Source organism: Lonchura striata, chromosome 7, assembly GCF_050655825.1.
Source record: "Lonchura striata isolate lonStrDom1 chromosome 7, ASM5065582v1, whole genome shotgun sequence".
In the NCBI taxonomy this organism is placed as follows: Eukaryota; Metazoa; Chordata; class Aves; order Passeriformes; family Estrildidae; genus Lonchura; species Lonchura striata.
The window spans coordinates 1,309,619-1,328,206 of NC_140709.1; the positions used below are offsets into that span (position 1 = coordinate 1,309,619).

The window sequence follows — 18,588 nt, forward strand, 5'->3', positions numbered from 1 at the left end:
CCTTCCCCCAACCCCTCTCCCCTCCCTCCCCATCCAAACCCTCCCTCCCTCCATCCTAACCCCTCTCCCTTCCCTCACCTTCCTCCCTCCCCATCTAAACCCTCCCTCCATTGCTCCCCTCCCTCCTCCCCCTCCCTCCCCTCCCTCCCTCCCTGCCCACCCAAACCCTCCCTCCCTCCATCCCAATCCCCTTCCCTCCCCTCCCTGCCCACCCAAACCCTCCCTCCCTCCATCCCAATCCCCTTCCCTCCCCTCCCTGCCCACCCAAACCCTCCCTCCCTCCATCCCAATCCCCTTCCCTCCCCTCCCTGCCCACCCAAACCCTCCCTCCCTCCATCCCAATCCCCTTCCCTCCCCTCCCTGCCCACCCAAACCCTCCCTCCCTCCATCCCAATCCCTCTCCATCCCTCCCTGCCCACCCAAACCCTCCCTCCCTCCATCCCAATCCCTCTTCCTCCCCTCCCTGCCCACCCAAACCCTCCCTCCCTCCCCTCCCCTCCCTTCCCTCCCCTCCCTGCCCACCCAAACCCTCCCTCCCTCCATCCCAATCCCCTTCCCTCCCCTCCCACCCAAACCCTCCCTCCCTCCCCTCCCCTCCCTTCCCTCCCCTCCCACCCAAACCCTCCCTCCCCTCCCCTCCCGGTCCCTCCCCGGCTGCCCCGCGGGGCGGAGCGGAGCGGGCGGTGCCGGGCGGGCAGCGCGGAGCGGCCAGGCTGGGCTCGGCACGGCTCGGCACGGCTCCGCCCGGCCCGCCTGGGCTCGGCACGGCTCGGCACGGCTCCGCCCGGCCCGGCTCGGGCCGCCTGCATGCGGCGGCGGCGGCGGCGGGGCTGCCGGCAGGGATGAACGGCTCCGCGGCGGGGCTGCCGCCGGGGCTTCCAGCGGGGACGAGCGGCTCGCCGGGAGCCCCGGCGGGGATGAGCGGCTCGCCGGGAGCCCCGGTGGCCCCGAACGGCTCCGCGGCGGCGGCGGGGCTGCTGGCGGGGGCCGGGGCCGCGGCGCTGGAGCTGGAGCGGGCGCTGCGCTGCTGCACCGCCGCCTCCGTGGTGAGCGACGGCAGCGGCGCGGGCGCGGACGAGCGCAGCGTGTACATCATGCGCGTGGTGCAGATCGCCGTCATGTGCGTGCTGGCCCTCACCGTGGTGTTCGGCATCTTCTTCCTCGGCTGCAACCTCCTCATCAAGTCCGAGGGCATGATCAACTTTCTGGTCAAGGAGCGCCGCCCGTCCAAGGAGGTGGAGGCGGTGGTGGTGGGGCCGTACTGACCGCCGGACTGACCGGACTGACCGCCGGGCTGACCGGACTGACCGCCGGACTGACCGGAGTGACCGCCCGCAGCCCTCCCGAGAACGCGCGGGCTCGGCTCGGGGCTTTTCCTCCTGAAAAACGCCAGGCATTCGGATGGATCCCGGGATGCCGGAGGTCGGGATTTGTTCAGGGTGGCCGCAGCCGCCCGGCCCGGCCCATCCCGGCCCGGTTCCGCCGCCCGCGGCTGCCGAAGTAAAGCGTGCTCTGATGGCAACAGGTCTGGGCTCCTTATTCCGTCCGCCTCCACCCTTTCCCCTTCCCTTTCCCCTTCCTTTTCCCTTCCCCTTTCCCCTTTCCCTGCCGCCGCGAGTCCCGGGATGCGGTGGTGAGCAGCGGGCAGCGCCCGGGATGAAGCTTCCCCTGTCCCTCCCGGCCCGTCCCCGCGGGATTTCCCGTCCAGCCGGCCTAAATTTCCCCTTTTCCAGCGCTTTTCCAGCCTTTTCCCAGCGCTTTTCCGCCCCCCGCATCCCTGCGCGCCGGGAGATGCGGGAACTGCGCTCCTGCCCCTGGACCGCGGCTGTGGCCGGGGAAAACGCCCAGCCCAGCCCAGCCCAGCCCAGCCCGGGGGATCCCCTGCCTGGGAATACAGCGGGATTTTGGCTCTGGGAAAGCACAAAATCCAGGATTTATTATCCCAGCTCCGAGCCGGACCAACAGGTGACTTGGCGCGATGCGGTGCAGGGAGGGAGAAGCCGCTGCTCCCACGGGATTTGGATTTCTCCGTCCATCCCCATTCCTCCGCAGGGATCTTCCCGGGGTGTTTTTCCCATTCCCGGCGGCTCCTGGATAAATCCGCGCCTCCCCAGCGGCTCCGGGAGCAGCGGGAGCTCCAGAGGCGCTTCCCGGGAATCCCGGCAGCGGGATGGGGTCGCAGAGGCTCCAACAACCTGCGGGGGGAAAATCGCTCTCCTGGCGCCCGGATTCCTGCCGGGAAATATCGATTGTGCGCGTTTTTAGTGCTGGAAGCTTTTGGAGCTTCCCGGTTTATCCCGGGGGTGGAGATGGCCGGGCTCCCGAAATTTAATGGACACCCCTAGGAGAGGTTATCGGGAGTTGAAACTGGGCATGGAGAAGGTGAAATCCATTTGCAGCTGGGCTGGAAGGGGTGGAAAAAGCCAGAGGCCCTTGTGGGAGAGGCTGAGGCAGAGCAGAGCATCCCCATGGAATCAATCCCCCGAGCCCGGCAGGAATCTCGGCAGCGATCCCTCGTTTCCAGCCGCCTTTAGGGAAGGACAAAGAACAGATCTGCCTGTTCTCCCGGGAACAAACACACCCTGCATCGGGAATCGCAGAACAGAAATGTTCCCGGAGCATCCCGGCTGAGCTGGCTGCAGAGACGCATCCAAAATTCCCCTTTTTTACCCTTCAGTGCCGGAGGAACGCCAGGGAAAGAGGAAATTTTGGATAAATCAGGAAGAGAGAGGTCTCAGTCATTCCAAAGCATTTCCAGCTGTTTAACTGGAATGTTTGTGGTGGTGTTGTGGAGAACACGAGCATTCCCAAATCCTGGAATGCCTGGGCACTTTTTGGGAGTTAATTCATCAGGAATCCTTCATTAATTACACGGGGTGCTTAGAGTGGAACACATTTTAATGAACCTTAATTCCCACCACCGGAATTCCAAGCCAAGGCAAACTCCTGGTTCTGACCTAAAATGATGGAATTTTCAGCCTCAATCCAAGATCCCTCCTTGCCTGGTGCCCCTACTCTAATCCAGTGTTCGTGGCTCTAATCCCTAAAAATATCCCTGATTTTAGGCAGGGAAATGCGGGGAAAAGGGTTTTTCCTGCTGGGTGATGCGGAGATGCTGGGACACATCCAGTGCATCCATGGGATTTGGGCTTCTCTCCCTCTGTCCCGTGGGGATTTGGGATCTGGCACGGAGAACAGATGGGATATTTATAACCTGTGCATGGGCTGGGAGACAGAGGGGGAGGAAGAACCCCTCAGACTCTGGGATCACCTCAATCCCACATTTTTGAGGCGATGGAGGAGCAGGAACCTCATGGGGAACAAAGGTTTTCCAGCTGCTCCCACCATTTTTAGGAAAACACCCGGAAAGCCGCAGGAAGAATCAGTGGGATGGACAAATTTTGGATTTTTAGGGCTTTTTTGAGGTGAACAACACCCAAAAATTCCCTGCAGCCCCAAGCAGAGCAGGCCCCCGATGGAATATTTGGAATTCTCACGGAGTGAAAACTCCAGCGTGACTTTGTGGAGACAGGGCTGGAATGCTCTCACCTCGGGCTCCCTGAATTCCCAATTCCTGTGACATCATTTCCATGGATGAATCCCAGCGCCAGCAGCTCCAGGGCAGAGCTGGGAGCCACACACCCCTCAGCGCTCAGCTCCCAGCTGGAAAATCCTGGGAAAAAACCCTCTGCTGGGAATAAACCCCCCAAAATCCCCCCGGATCCCAGAGCCAGCTGCTGCCCCAGGAACGGATTTTCCCCTTCCAGACAAGCCCGGAGGCTCCCGGGGCGCTCCCAGAGCCCCTCTGGAGAGGCTGGGCCGATATTCCAGCCAGGAAAAATTCCTTCCCATCACTGCCGGAGCTTCCAGCGCCTCTGGATAACCCCGAGAACGCTCCGGGATTTTCACGCTCCTCTTCCCGGGCATCCTCGCCCAGCCCCGGCTGAGGCAGGAGCGCTTTGGCAGCGCTGCCACTCCGGGCGTGCAGGGGTTAATTCCAATTCCCCCTTCGGGCCAAATTCCCAACGAGTTTTAAAAGCGGCTCGGCTCCAATGAGGGAAATCAGGGAAATCTGCACCCCAAGTTGATTTGGAGCTGAGAAGTGAAATTTTGGAGGGAGGGAGCAGCTCAGCTTTCCGGTTTGCTTTAATATTCCTTTTTCCAGGTGGGATCCACTCCTGGATCCTGCAGCTCGTAATGGAAGGATGTTCCCAAAAAATCCCAATATTCGGCTGGGAACCCACTTTAAAATCCCAATATTCAGCTGGGAATGCCTCTAAAAAGCCCAATATTCACCTGTAAAATATTTACCACCATAGAATTCCTGATATTCAGCTGGAATCCTGCTGTAAAAACTCCCAATATTCAGCTAGGAACCCACTTCAAGAATCCCAATATTCAGCTGGGAATCCCTTTAAATAGTTCAATATTCACCCGTAAAATATTCACCACTATAGAATTCCTGATATTCAGCTGGGAACCCCCTCAAAAAACCCCACTATTCAGCTGGAATCTCGCTGTAAAAAATCCCAATATTCAGCTGGGAACCCACTTTAAAAATCCCAATATTCAGCTGAGACCCCACTTTAAAAATTCCAATATTCAGCTGGGAGCCCACTTTAAAATCCCAATATTCATCTGGAAACCCACTTTAAAATCCCAATATTCAGCTGAGACCCCACTTTAAAAATTCCAATATTCAGCTGGGAACCCACTTTAAAAATCCCAATATTCAGGTGGGCTTCCTCATTAGCAGGAGCCCATTAATGCTCATTAACGAGCGGCTCATTAGGGGGCTGCTCCGCCTCCCGGGCCTGTCTGTGCCCTCGAATGGATCGGATCCCATTGATCCCAGCGGGAATGATGCTGGGGAGCCCCGGGGGCAGCGACCCTTCGATTCCTCTGGAACCGACCCAGCAGCGCCAGCTCCAGAGCTGCTCTTTCAAAATCGGGATTTTGGAGCTGTTCCTGGCAGCCAAAATTCTCCAGCCAATTCCCAGCCCCTGAGCCTGGAATTGTAATTCCCAAACTCTGGAGTCAAATGGTCGTTGCAGGAATTATTTTGAAGTGTTCAGGCACTTGTTGGAATGAAGGGTTGGTTTTCCTCATCCCAAAATTCCTGAGTCCTCCAAGGTGAAATTTTAGCAACAGCATCTTCTCCCTTCACTGAACTGAATTCCAGACCAAGGAATATTGGTGGATATAGAATTTCTTCCCTCTGGAATATGGAGCCAGACTGGGAGAGTTGGGAATGTTCCTCTGGAGAAGGGAAGGGTCCAGGCAGAGCTCAGAGCCCCGGGAATGTTCCCCTGGAGAAGGGAAGGATCCAGGCAGAGCTCAGAGCCCCGGGAATGTTCCCCTGGAGAAGGGAAGGATCCAGGCAGAGCTCAGAGCCCCGGGAACGTTCCCCTGGAGAAGGGAAGGATCCAGGCAGAGCTCAGAGCCCCGGGAACGTTCCCCTGGAGAAGGGAAGGATCCAGGCAGAGCTCAGAGCCCCGGGAACGTTCCCCTGGAGAAGGGAAGGATCCAGGCAGAGCTCAGAGCCCCGGGAATGTTCCCCTGGAGAAGGGAAGGATCCAGGCAGAGCTCAGAGCCCCGGGAATGTTCCCCTGGAGAAGGGAAGGATCCAGGCAGAGCTCAGAGCCCCGGGAATGTTCCCCTGGAGAAGGGAAGGATCCAGGCAGAGCTCAGAGCCCCGGGAATGTTCCCCTGGAGAAGGGAAGGATCCAGGCAGAGCTCAGAGCCCCGGGAATGTTCCCCTGGAGAAGGGAAGGATCCAGGCAGAGCTCAGAGCCCCGGGAATGTTCCCCTGGAGAAGGGAAGGATCCAGGCAGAGCTCAGAGCCCCGGGAATGTTCCCCTGGAGAAGGGAAGGATCCAGGCAGAGCTCAGAGCCCCGGGAATGTTCCCCTGGAGAAGGGAAGGATCCAGGCAGAGCTCAGAGCCCCGGGAATGTTCCCCTGGAGAAGGGAAGGATCCAGGCAGAGCTCAGAGCCCCGGGAATGTTCCCCTGGAGAAGGGAAGGATCCAGGCAGAGCTCAGAGCCCCGGGAATGTTCCCCTGGAGAAGGGAAGGATCCAGGCAGAGCTCAGAGCCCCGGGAATGTTCCCCTGGAGAAGGGAAGGATCCAGGCAGAGCTCAGAGCCCCTGGCAGGGCCTGAAGGGCTCCAGGAGAGCTGGAGAGGGACTGGGGACAAGGGATGGAGGGACAGGAGCCAGGGAATGGCTCCCACTGCCAGAGGCAGGGATGGCTGGGAGATTGGGAATTGGGAATTCCTGGCTGGGCTGGAATTCCCAGAGAAGCCCCTGGATCTCTGGCAGTGCCCAAGGCCAGGCTGGAGCAGCCTGGCACAGTGGGACGTGTTCCTGCCCATGGCAGGGGGTGGATTGTGGTGGTTTGAAGTCCCTTCCATCCCAAAGCATCCCATAATTCCATGATTTATCCAATATTCGCTGATGCATTTATAGGGATCTGTTTTTTCATGGACACCTGTATTATTATTTGATGCCAAAAATCCAATATTTTTTATCTCTGGGGCCCAGACGCTTCCTCGGAAGATGAAACCGAAGGAAGCTGGAGCTTTCCAGGGCTGAGCAGATCCATCAATCTGGCCACGGGCAGCTTGGGACCTCTCCCACAGTTATGGGATGTATTTTTAGCCCGTGGAAAAGCAGTGCCAGGAGCACCTGATATGACAAACACACGGAGCCATCCATCACTGTCCCGGCTGTTATTCCGTCAAAACCGGGAGCGCTTCACCTCCCCGCTCCTCGCTGATCTTTGGGAAGTGTCTCCAGGGAGCCTGGCTGGAGCAAGCAGGGAGGGAGATGGGGATGGAGGGGATGGAATCACGATGAAATAAATGGAATCGGGATGAAGGAAATGGAGGCGGTGGAGTAAGGATGGAAAATATGGAGTAGGGATGGAGGAGATGGGATGGGAAATAAAGAAAATGGAGACGGGATGAGGAATGGAATGGGGATGGAGGAGATGGAGATGGAAAAAAATGGAAATGGATCCAGGATGTAAGTGATGGAATCAGGATTAAATAAATGGAGCCAGGATGAAGGAGATGGAGCAGGGATGGAGGAGATGGAAATAAAGGAAATGGAGCCAGGATGGAAGAGATGGAATGAGGATTAAATAAATGGAGCCAGAGTGGAGGAGGTGGGGATGGAGGAGATGGAATGGAAATGAAGGAGATGGAAATAACGTAAATGGAGCTGGGATGAAGGAGATGGAATCAGGATTAAATAAATGGAATTGGGATGAAGGGGATGGATGAGATGGAGGAGATGAAGTAGGGATGGAATCAGGATTAAATAAATGGAGTGGGGATGGAGGAGATTGGGATGGAGGAGATGGAATCAGGATTAAATAAATGGAGCCAGGATGGAGGAGATGGAGTCAGGGACTTCTCATCTCCAGCAACATGCAAGGAGCTGAAGTGAGGAACGTGAGGATTCACCCATGGATATTGGGCCTAAGAGGAAAAGAGGGATGAGTTCACAGTGGGAAAAATGTAAACGTGGATTAAAACCTGGCACAGGAATTCTCAGGTTGGTTTGGGGCTGTATTTATGAATGTGCCATGGAATTAGCAATGGATTCACAATCCTGGATAATGGAAGCTCAAAATCTCACTGGGATATCACCCGTGAACTGGGAAGGGAGAGGAGCAGCAACAAAAATCCCCAGGAATGTGGAAAAGTTATGAAGAAATAAATCCACGAAATAAAAATGTGTGGCCTTGGACAGAGAAATGGAAAAGGAGTGTGGAATGTGGGATCCCAGGAGCAAATAATCCCTCATTCCATGAGTCAAACCCCTTTGGAATATCAGCAGCGAGGGAACCACGAATTATCTTAATTCTCTTTGCACATTCCCTTCACTTCCCATCCCTTTTTGCTCTTTTCCAATTTCAATTCCCAAACTCTGGAGTCAAAGGGTCGTTGCAGGAATTATTTTGAAATGTTCAGGCACCTGTTGGAATGAAGGGTTGGTTTTTCTCATCCCAAAATTCCCTGAGTCCTCCAGGGTGAAATTTTAACAACAGCATCTTCTCCCAGGCCCATTCCAATGCAGGAATTACAACTGCAACAAAGCAAATCCATGGGATAGCCTTTTCCCTTGGGGAAAAAAAGGGGATGTTATTGGAAAATGGAGGCCAGCAGGAATTAGCTAATGAGCCCTGACTTTGGTCATCCTTGGACACAACAGGAAAATCCAGACAGTAATTAAAGTGAGGGTTTTGGGAAAAATGATGAACTTGGCTTTAAAAGAGCTCAAAGCTTCCAGGGAGCTGGGGCAGAAATTGGATTAAAGGCCTGGGGAGGCCTGGAACAGCAGCTCTGGGCTGTGGAATGGGGAAAAGGTCTGGGAATTCATGGGGGAATTGATACAAAATCATGGAATTGTTTGGGTTGGGAAAGACCTGAACGAGCCATGAACCATCACCCTTAACCCTGTCCCCAAGTGCCACATCCACGGGTTTGGGAACACTCCCAGGGATGGGGATTCCACCTCTGGGTGCCTGTGCCAGGGCTGGAAAACCCTTTCCATGGTGGAATTTCCCCAAATATCCAAGCTAAAACTCCCTGGGCCAGCCTGAGGCCGTTCCCTCTGCTCCTGTCCCATTCCCTGGGATGATCCCAAATCCCCCCGGCTGTCCCCTCCTGGCAGGGAATTCCAGAGAGGGAAAAGATCCCTGGGGATCCTCCTTGGCTCCAGGCTGAGCCCCTTCCCAGCTCCCTCAGGGATTCTCCATTCCCTTCCCAGCTCCCTCAGGGATTCTCCATTCCCTTCCCAGCTCCCTCAGGGATTCTCCAGTCCCTTCCCAGCTCCCTCAGGGATTCTCCATTCCCTTCCCAGCTCCCTCAGGGATTCTCCATTCCCTTCCCAGCTCCCTCAGGAATTCTCCATTCCCTTCCCAGCTCCCTCAGGGATTCTCCAGCTCCGTTCCCTTCCCTGGCCCTGCTCCAGCCCCTCAGGGTCTCTCCTGGTGGATCCTGGGGCTGTCCCCAGCCCTGGAGCTGCCCTGGGCTGTGTCACCCCGAGCTGGCACGGCCCAGGTGCCAGTGGCTCCTTCCCAGCTGGGCGCTCAGGATTTTTGGGAGATGATGGGAATGACTGCACCTCCTGACACAACGCCACCACGTTCTGGGATCAATCAGAGCCCTGCACTCATCCCAGGGATTTTCCTGCATCCAGAAAAAGTGGGATGAGGGAGAAAAGCACAATTCCATCATTCCTGCCCAGCCCTCGCTGCTGCTGGGTGTTTCCTGTGCCATGAAGCTCCTCCATACCCACAGCAGGGCTGGAAAGGGGCTGGAAAATCCCTTTCCATCCCAGATTGCTGCCAAGGATGGGCATCCCGTGGTTTTCCAGCTGAAATCCAGGAGCGCTGGGCTGGTTTTAATGGCCATTAACGGCCCCGTGCCGCTGCCTCCTCGTTATTCCCGTTATTCCCGTTATCCCGAGGCTCGGCAGCACATTCCAGGTACCCTGAGCTGGTTCCTCGGCTCCAGCCTCGCTGCCCGTGGAGCGAGGAGGGAATGGCTCCTCCTGTGCCAAGACTCATTCCCTGATTGCCTGGAAAAAGCGGATTTAGCCAGGCTGCAGCAGCTCAGCAGGTGGGAGGTGCCACTGATCCCACCCAGAATTCCAAGATGATGATAATAATTTGTCCTGCTCCTGAGGCATCCAGCAGGATCCACATCCCGGATTTCGGGCGGGAGTGGGGTGCCAAGGGCAATCAGCTGGAGGTGGAATTCCCGATTTTCCCCCAAATTCCAGCCAGGACCAGGTTCATTCCTTTATTCTGGCAGTTTTCCCGTCCCTATGCCAAATCTTGGCAATCCACACCCACCTGGAATCTGCAGCTCCTGGAGGAGCCCAAGCCTGGCTCTGCTTCCAAGGCAGAGCTCGGAGCATTCCAAGGAGCAGGCATGGTGGGATCACAGAATTCCAGGTTGGGTTTGGATGGAAAGGACCTTAAATCCCATCTCATTCCAAGAAAAACCTGAGTTTTTTCCCCCTCAAGTGTCATTTTCAACCTGCAGAGCTTTTGGGGTTATGAGGATGATGTATGGGAATCTTTGGTTGGAAATAGACCGTGGAATTATGGAATTCCAGACTGGTTTGGGTTGGAACAGACTTTAAAGCTTATCCCATAAAATCAGGAGGTTTGCACCAGAAACTAGAGGGAAATTCAGGGAAATTCATGGGAACCAGGAAGCTTGCACTGAAAAGAAAAGAAAATAAAGGAAAACAAGGAGGTTTGTACTGGAAAATGAAGGGAAAAAAGGAAACAAGGAGATTTGTACCATCAGTAAAGGAAAATAAAAGAAAATAAAGGAAAATAAAATAAAGGAAAATAAAGGAAAATAAAGGAAAATAAAGGAAAATAAAGGAAAATAAAGGAAAATAAAGGAAAATAAAGGAAAACTTTGAGGTTTCTACTGGAAAATGAAGGGAAAAAAGGAAAACAAGGAGATTTGTATCATCAGTAAAGGAAAATAAAGGAAACTAAAGGAAAAGAAAGGAAAAGAAAGGAAAAGAAAGGAAAACTGGGAGGTTTCTACTGGAAAATAAAGGGGGAAAAGGAAAACAAGGAGATTTGTACCATCAATAAAGGACAATAAAGGAAAACTAGGAGGTTTGCACCTGAAATAAATGGGGAAAAGGAAAACAAAGATGTTTGCCCCTGAAATGGAGGAAAATAAATGGAAATAAAGGAAAAGCAGGAGGATTGCAGAGCCAGAGGCTTCACCTCCATCTCATTTTAAACTGGAAAATCACCTCCTGTCATCCAGGCTTCAGCAGAGGATTAGGAACTGTCCAGGACAGAAAGGGAAAATAAAGGATGGAAGATTTTATGACAGGAGAAAAATGAACAATAGCCCAAATCCATCTGCGAGGGAGAGAGGGGCCAATCCATGCTTTTTGCTGGCTGTAATGTAATTTCTCCGGTATTTTCTGTCTGATAAGCAGGGATGAAGTGTTTGTGTCGGAAAAATTCCGCGTGCTCAGGAAAAGCTCACTTCAAGGGACGGGAATGGAAGGAGAATGGAGATGAGTCCGTGGCCTCCAGCACTGGAAACTTCTGGGATAATTATCCAGAGTTATCTTCTCCATGGAAAACCCACTGCAAGCCCATTGCAAATCCTGGATCCAGGTGCACACGGACAGAGGCGGGAATGACAAAGGAATTATTTGGAGAAGCCTCCAAATCCAAGTTCCTGCTGTCCCTGAGCTCGCCCAGCTCCCAAAAAACCTCCAGTGGTTCCCAAAAAAACCAGGGGTGCAGCTGCCTCTTGGAATCTGGTGGGAAACACCTGAAATTCCCAGGAAGCCTGTCCCAACTGCAGTTTTTTGGGAAGCAGAGGGACACCCGCAGCCAGGGTGAATTTTAAGCTGGGGTTTAACTTTAGGAGCCTCCTCAGGGGTTCTGAATTCCCATCCAAGCTGGAATTCCCTGTTTCTCTGGAAGCCCCAGCTGGAATTCAACTTCCAGGGATTTCCTGATTCCTTTTCCTAATTCCTTCTTGCTTTCCTGCCCCGCAGCAGGCAGGGAATGCCAAAGGAATGCCAAAGGAATGCCAAAGGAGGGAATCTTCTCCTGGTCCAATCCCATGGGATTCCCAGGCCGCAGAACCGGGATCTCCACGCCAGGGCAATCCCACCTCTGGAATTTCGCCAGAGGAGCAGGAAAACCATCCCCTGAGGCTCCATCCCTGGATCCACTGCCCCAGGCCCTCCCATTCCCCATTCCTGGAGGGATTTCAAATCCATCTGCACGTGGCTCTTGGGGACACGACTGGGGTCTTGGAAGCGCTGGGAATTTCGGGATCCGATGACCTCAGGTGGTTTTCCCAACCCAAACCCTTCCACGATTCTCCAATTCCACTCCTCATTTCCTGCCTTTCAAAAGTGCTTGGATCAATATTCCCTCAGTTCTCCCAAGATTTTGGGTCCAAAAGGTTTCCTCCAGAAATCTACTCGGGAAAATTAAGGATTGTCACAAATAACAGAGATCCAGTAAAAGCCAGGCATCCCAAAGTTTGCTGGGACAACTGGAAAGATGCTGTTTGCAGTTCTGCACGACATTCCAACATTTCCCCTGGCTCAGAAATCTGCTTTTCCTCAAAAACCACAGATTTTTCCATAGATTCCAATTATTTTCCACAATCCGCTTGATTTGGGAAAATCTTTCAAGCTCTGGAAATTCTTTGGAGCGCCCAACTTTGAAATAAATATTCCAAGAGAACATTTAGATAAAGGACCCTTTTAGGAAAGATCTGAGACGGTTGGAAAACATTTGGAATATTGAGAATTCCTTAATTTCTGCTTTTCCAACATGTCCATCCATATTTTTAAATTTGGCTGCGTTTTGAGAGAGGAAAAGCAGCGGCTCCAAGGAGCTCCGGAGGGATGGGAGAAACTGTGGGATAAAGGGATGGAAAACGATGAGGAATTTGTGCAAGCCATGGAGCCTGGAGGAGTTTTCCTTCTCTAGTCAGTTCTCAAGAGGCACACAACTGGAAAACTGAAATTCCAGCCCTGGATACCACCAGAGTGGTTTCCTTGGCGATTGTAACCATGGGAAGGACTTGGATTCCCTTCCCTGAGCCTGGGTGAGCTTCTCCTGATTAAACCAAACAAACAAAACCATAGAAAAAAAGCAAAAAAAATCGAATATTTTTTTCCACTCAGGTGCCATTTTCACGTTTGGGATTCGGCTCCTGCTGCTTTTTGAACACATTTCTTAATGGCTCCAAAACCAGCGGGAATCAGCAGTTCCTGTCCTGCCTGCTGCCCTCATTCCCACTTTTTCTTGAGTTTGGAAACTTGGAAAATATTTCTGATGTTGTCAAATCCGACCCTCGATCTGCCAAGGTCACCGCTGCCCCTTGTCCCCAGGTGCCACTTCCACAGGGCTTCAAACCCCTCCAGGAATGGGAACTCCACCTCTACAACATTTTCCGTGCAGGAATTTTCCCAATATTTTCCCAAGCTTCCCTCCCCTGGCACAGGCACGGGCGGTGCCCCCCGCTGTGCCATCCCAGGTGTCCTTGGCCTCTCTCCCACCAAAAAGGCATTTCCAGGAGCATCCCTGGTATTTGCACCACAATTCCTGCTTTAGGCCAGCGTTGGAATCCTGAGATCCCTCCTGTGCAATTCCCAGATGGCACCAGGAGCTAAAACCATATCCCGGGCCCAAGGTGGTTTGGGATCAACTCTGCAAAGGCTCCTCATCCCTAAATCCCTTGGACCAGCATTTCCCAGGCTCCTCATCCCTGAATCCTTTGGACCAGCCTTTCCCAAGCTCCTCATCCCTAAATCCCTTGGACCAGCCTTTCCCGGGTCCTCATCCCTAAATCCCTTGGACCAGCCTTTCCCGGGTCCTCATCCCTAAATCCCTTGGACCAGCCTTTCCCAAGCTCCTCATCCCTAAATCCCTTGGACCAGCCTTTCCAAAACTCCTCATCCCTAAATCCCTTGGACCAGCATTTCCCAGGCTCCTCATCCCTGAATCCTTTGGACCAGCCTTTCCCAAGCTCCTCATTCCTAAATCCCTTGGACCAGCCTTTCCCAAGCTCCTCATCCCTTGGACCAGCCTTTCCCAGGCTCCTCATCCCTATATCCCTTGAACCAGCCTTTCCAGCTGCCTCTGGTGCCGGCCCCTTCCCAGCGCTGCTCCTTCCCCTCCTCGGGAGCTGCTCCCGGTGGATGCAGGAGGTGAGAGCTGCTCTTCCCCATTCCTCCCGGGAATTTCACCTAATGGAAGTCTGGGATCCATCCAAGCTCTGCTTTTCCTGCAAAAATCAGGAATGCCAGGAGGCGGAAGCGGGGCAGCCGCTGATGGAGCAGAGGGAGCGGCTCCTCCCCGCTTCCAAACAAACCTTCCTCCCTCACAGAGAACATTCCATGAATTCCCCATCCCGACCCTGCTATTCCAACGAAAATGAGCTCCCGAAAATCCCCCTGCTGTGAGCTGGGCCCCTGGACAGAAATCATTCCCATAAAACATTCCCAAAAACCATTCCACAGTGTAGGATAGACACGGCGATCCCAGACCTGCTAGTTTTGGGTTTGGTGACATCCAGGGAATCTTGGGCACCAAAAATGAGAGGAAAAGTCCCAAAAGGGAAGGAAAACTCCAAAAGGAGGAGGAAAACTCCAAAAACTTAACACTGGATCTGAAATGTTGGAGCAAAACAAGTTTTTACCCCAAAAGCACATCCCACTGAATAGGGGGAGGTTGTCTTTAACCGCTCTTTCCCTAAAAATAAACCAACAAAATTTCCCTGCAAATTAAAGATTCCAAAAGGATGGATTACTAAAAAACAAGGATTTCTCTTCCACTCCAAGATTTTCCTCCAGCACAAAAATTTATCTTCCAAACCAAGATTTCTCCTCCCATTTGAGGGAGGCTGGGCTCTGCCAAAAATTCCTGGAAGAAAACAGGGATTTGGGGAAGCCCTGAATCTTTGGGTGCAGATTCCCACTCTACACTCAGCTAAATCCCTTTTTTCCCAAATTTTATTTTGCCAAATGAGGAAGGCTCAGAGAGGAAAGGGATGTTCATTTTGCACGGAGTTGTAAACACGGAGTTGTAAATGTTCCATGGGAACATCCCAGCTACTCCTGGATTTAATATATGCAGGCAAAGTGGGACAAATTGTCCTCCCGATGCCAAATTTTCCAGCTGGAATCTCATTTGAGCAGCTCCAGTGCAGCTTTTAATTGAGACATCCCTTTGTATCCTGGTGGAAATGAATGGGAGAGGGAAAAATGGGGAAAATTGATTTCCCGGTGCTTCCAGCTGCTCCCTCCAATTTTAGGGAATTCCAGCCCCGTTCATCCCTCTGAACACAGTTCCCCTCAGCAAGGATTGATTGTGGTTTCATGGACTCAAGGAATGGTTTAGGCTGGAGAATCTTCCAGGATAATGGACAGGAGCCAGGGAATGGCTCCCACTGCCAGGGGGCAGGGATGGATGGGAGATTGGGAATTGGGAATTCCTGGCTGGGCTGGAATTCCCAGAGCAGCTGGGGCTGCCCTGGATCCCTGGAGTTGTCCAAGGCCAGGTTGGAGCAGCCTGGGATAATGGGAGGTATCCCTGCCCATGGAAAGGGAGGGAAATAAATGGGATTTAAGGTCCTTTCCACCCCAAAGCATCCCATAATTCCACGGAATCCGAGTGTGTGTTGTCCAGCCTGGTAGAGGAAGGTTAAACCCCTACAGCAGAACAGATCCTGGGATGAAATCCAACTTTTGGGATTGCATTTCTCCCCTTGGGACACTCCATTAAAAGCAAAGCTGGATGGACACCCCGAGGGTGAACCCAGCAAAATCTCAGATATTCCAATGGTGCCTCCTTTGCCCAATCCTCTTATTCACTTTTAATCCATCCAAACATTTCTCTGGGAAGAAACGCCTCAGGAATGAGCTTCTCCTGGAGTGACATCCATGGAAAATATCAAGAGTTACGGAAGGAAGTAACAGATGTCACTCAGGCTCCCCTGCTCCCATCCCTAATTAAGTTTGGAACCAATCAACTCTCATTAACATATGGAGCTTTTCCCAACCATATTTCCTTTGGTTTAAAAATATCCCATTCCTGCCACACAGGGAATAACGGCTCGGGGAATATTTACCTTGCAGCAATTGATTTGCATATTTAAATTTAATTTTTTTAAAATGGATTTTGAACCATTCTGATCCAAAAGGAAAAGGGACCCTCCAAGAACAGGAAGTGGCTGTGCAGCATTCCCAGGGAAAGCAAATTTCTGGGAGCTGTTCCCAGGTGGGAAAGTCTTCAGTATCCCATTTTTTGGGAAATTTTCCTGCATCCCCTTGGATTAGTCATGGCAAAACAGGGACTTGCCTGGTCAACATTGCCGGGGCTCTGAGCTCTGCCTGGATCCTTCCCTTCTCCAGGGGAACATTCCCGGGGCTCTGAGCTCTGCCTGGATCCTTCCCTTCTCCAGGGGAACATTCCCGGGGCTCTGAGCTCTGCCTGGATCCTTCCCTTCTCCAGGGCAACATTCCCGGGGCTCTGAGCTCTGCCTGGATCCTTCCCTTCTCCAGGGGAACATTCCCGGGGCTCTGAGCTCTGCCTGGATCCTTCCCTTCTCCAGGGGAACATTCCCGGGGCTCTGAGCTCTGCCTGGATCCTTCCCTTCTCCAGGGGAACATTCCCAGCACTTCCCAACAACATTCCATGGAACATTTCCCATGTTTCATTCCAGGAAACATTTGAATTCCTCTTTAAAGCATCCTTCCCATCCTTTTGTGCGATGCAGCAGCTGCTGCGGGGGAGCCTCTGCCCATTGCTGGATCCCAGGGGATGGATCTCAGGGGATGGATCAGATCAGGAAGGGATGGATCTGGATTGATGGGTCAGGATCAGGAGGGGATGGATCTGAAGGGAAGAAGGTGGATCTGAGGGGATGGATCAATCTGGATGGGATGGATCCCAGGGGATGGATCAGGAGGGGATGGACGGATCCCGAGGGGGATGGATGGATCCGAGGGGGATGGATGGATCCAAGGGGAAGGGATCAGGAAGGGATGGATCCGAGGGGGATGGATGGATCCCAAGGGGGATGGATGGATCCGAGGGGGATGGATGGATCCGGGGGGGATGGATGGATCCGAGGGGAGGGGAAGGGATCACGAAGGGATGGATCAGGAGGGGATGGATGGATGGCCGGAGCTCAGCGAGGCGTGCCCTGATGCCTTGTGACAAGGCGCTGCCCTGTGTCCCCATGGAACGCCGCTTCCCAGGACAATTGATTTTGGAGCGGGAGAGAACCTGGGCTTACGTAACTGCAGCATCCAGTGGTGCATCACACAAACACCCCGGCGTTCTCCCTGCTCCCACATCCCAGTTTTAGCTGGACAGAAATTAAAAACGAGCTTTGTGGTGGAATATTTGAGAGAATTCCGCAGTGTCCCAGCAGATCCCTGTGGGAGCAGTGGGACACGGCTTCTCCTGCCCTGCTGCCTTGGAGTTCCACACCAAAAATCCATCAGCCCCCAATACTGCCCCAGGGCTGCTCGTTTTTCCAGGCCACTCTCCTGCCACATCCCTGCTTTTCTTGCTCAGTGGCTGATTCCATTTATAAAAACCCGAATTTCCCAATGCTGACCCCCTCTCCCACCTCACTTTGTCCACAAAAACCCACGGGGACTGCAGGAAAATTCTGCTCCTGAGCCCCCTCAGGGCTGGGAATTTTGTTCTTTGCTCAGCTGCCTCCAGAATTTGGGTGTGGGGAGGAAATTCCTCTTGCAATTATTGATAATCCCTTAATTTGTTTTATTTTTAAGCAGTCAGGGTTACTCTAAATTGCCTTTATCCTTCTCCTGTGAAGTCTCATCTCACCAACACCTCCTGTTCCTGCACCACATTCCCACCCCCATTTCATGCCAGAGATGGAATTAGCATGAGGAAAACACGATTCCTCACCTCAGATCCCAAATCCAGCTGGAATTTGGTGGAATCCACCACCACCCTTCTCTCACTTCAGTTTCTCTCTTTCCTTAAGGAAAAATGCTGGAGCTTATTCAGGATTTCCGAGGCACTCCGGCACCTCCAGGGGAAAACCCAAAGGTGACCAAATTCCGTGGAAATCACCCTGATTTGGGTGGGAATTGCTCCAGCTCTCAGCCATTATCACCTTCCAGTGGATTTGGGGATTCCTTGGGCCCCCAAGCTGGGAATTTGTTGGAAAACAAAACATTCCTGAAATGAAATCCAACCAATCCCAAGTCATCTGAAGGATCAGGAGCACCCCTGGCTCTCTTACTCCAGAGTTTTGAGGTGTGGAGATTGATGAAAAGAGGCCCCAGCCCGGCAGGGAAAAGCAGAACAGACTCATCCACAACCTGGCTTGGGATTTGTTTCCATCTTTTCAATCATTCTGCCCTTTTTTGCCCAGTGGGATTCATCCCTCTGCTGCTCCCAAGCTGCTTTTTCCAGGATGGATTCATGCCTTGACAGGTTTGGAATTTAAAAGTCCAACCCTGCAACAAAAAGCAGCAGATAAAACCAATAACAAGCAGAACTGACTGAAAAAAACATAGAAAATAATTTGAAAAAAGACTCCAAATTCAGGAATTTTCATGCTACAGGGGAAAACAAATCAATTCCCTGGAAGGGTTTTGCTGGCACTGCTGGAGTTTTGTTTTTAAAGGAATAAAAAATGCCACCAAGTTGGGCCAAAGTCTTTGCTTGCCCCTGATCTGAGGGAAAAATGAGGGAGAAAAACCCAATTTAATCCCAATGGATGCAAAATCCCAACTTTTCCCATTAAAACTTGGGAATTGCAGCTGCCTGTGACGCCCCTCTGGTCTCACTGAAATGTCAGGGCCTTGCTCTGCAAAAGCAGCAAAAAGCACCAACAGGAACCCTGGAAAAGCTGAATTCCCTCTGAATTATTTCCACGCAAACCCCAGGACTGCAGCAGGACAAAACCAGCAGCAGAAATCTTGGGCAGAGTTAAATTTAAATGGAATTATTGTCACTTCTCCCACAGAAAAAGCAGGCCAAGGGATCCAGGCCCACCCCAGGCAGGTGCTG

The 18,588-nt window shown here is 52.8% G+C and overlaps 1 protein-coding gene across 1 annotated transcript; it reads left to right on the forward strand.

Moving 5' to 3' along the window:
* The first annotated feature begins 666 nt into the window (after window positions 1-666).
* RPRM (reprimo, TP53 dependent G2 arrest mediator homolog) lies at window positions 667-1,522 on the forward strand. Its single transcript, XM_021535441.3, has one exon. It carries the CDS (start codon window positions 843-845, stop codon window positions 1,263-1,265), a length of 423 nt encoding a protein of 140 aa, XP_021391116.3. The 5' UTR covers window positions 667-842; the 3' UTR covers window positions 1,266-1,522.
* The last annotated feature ends 17,066 nt before the right edge of the window (window positions 1,523-18,588 follow it).

Coding starts and splice junctions, on each gene's coding strand:
- RPRM (XM_021535441.3), top strand. CDS start 843: ATGAACGGCTCCGCGGCGGGGCTGCCGCCGGGGCTTCCAGCGGGGACG.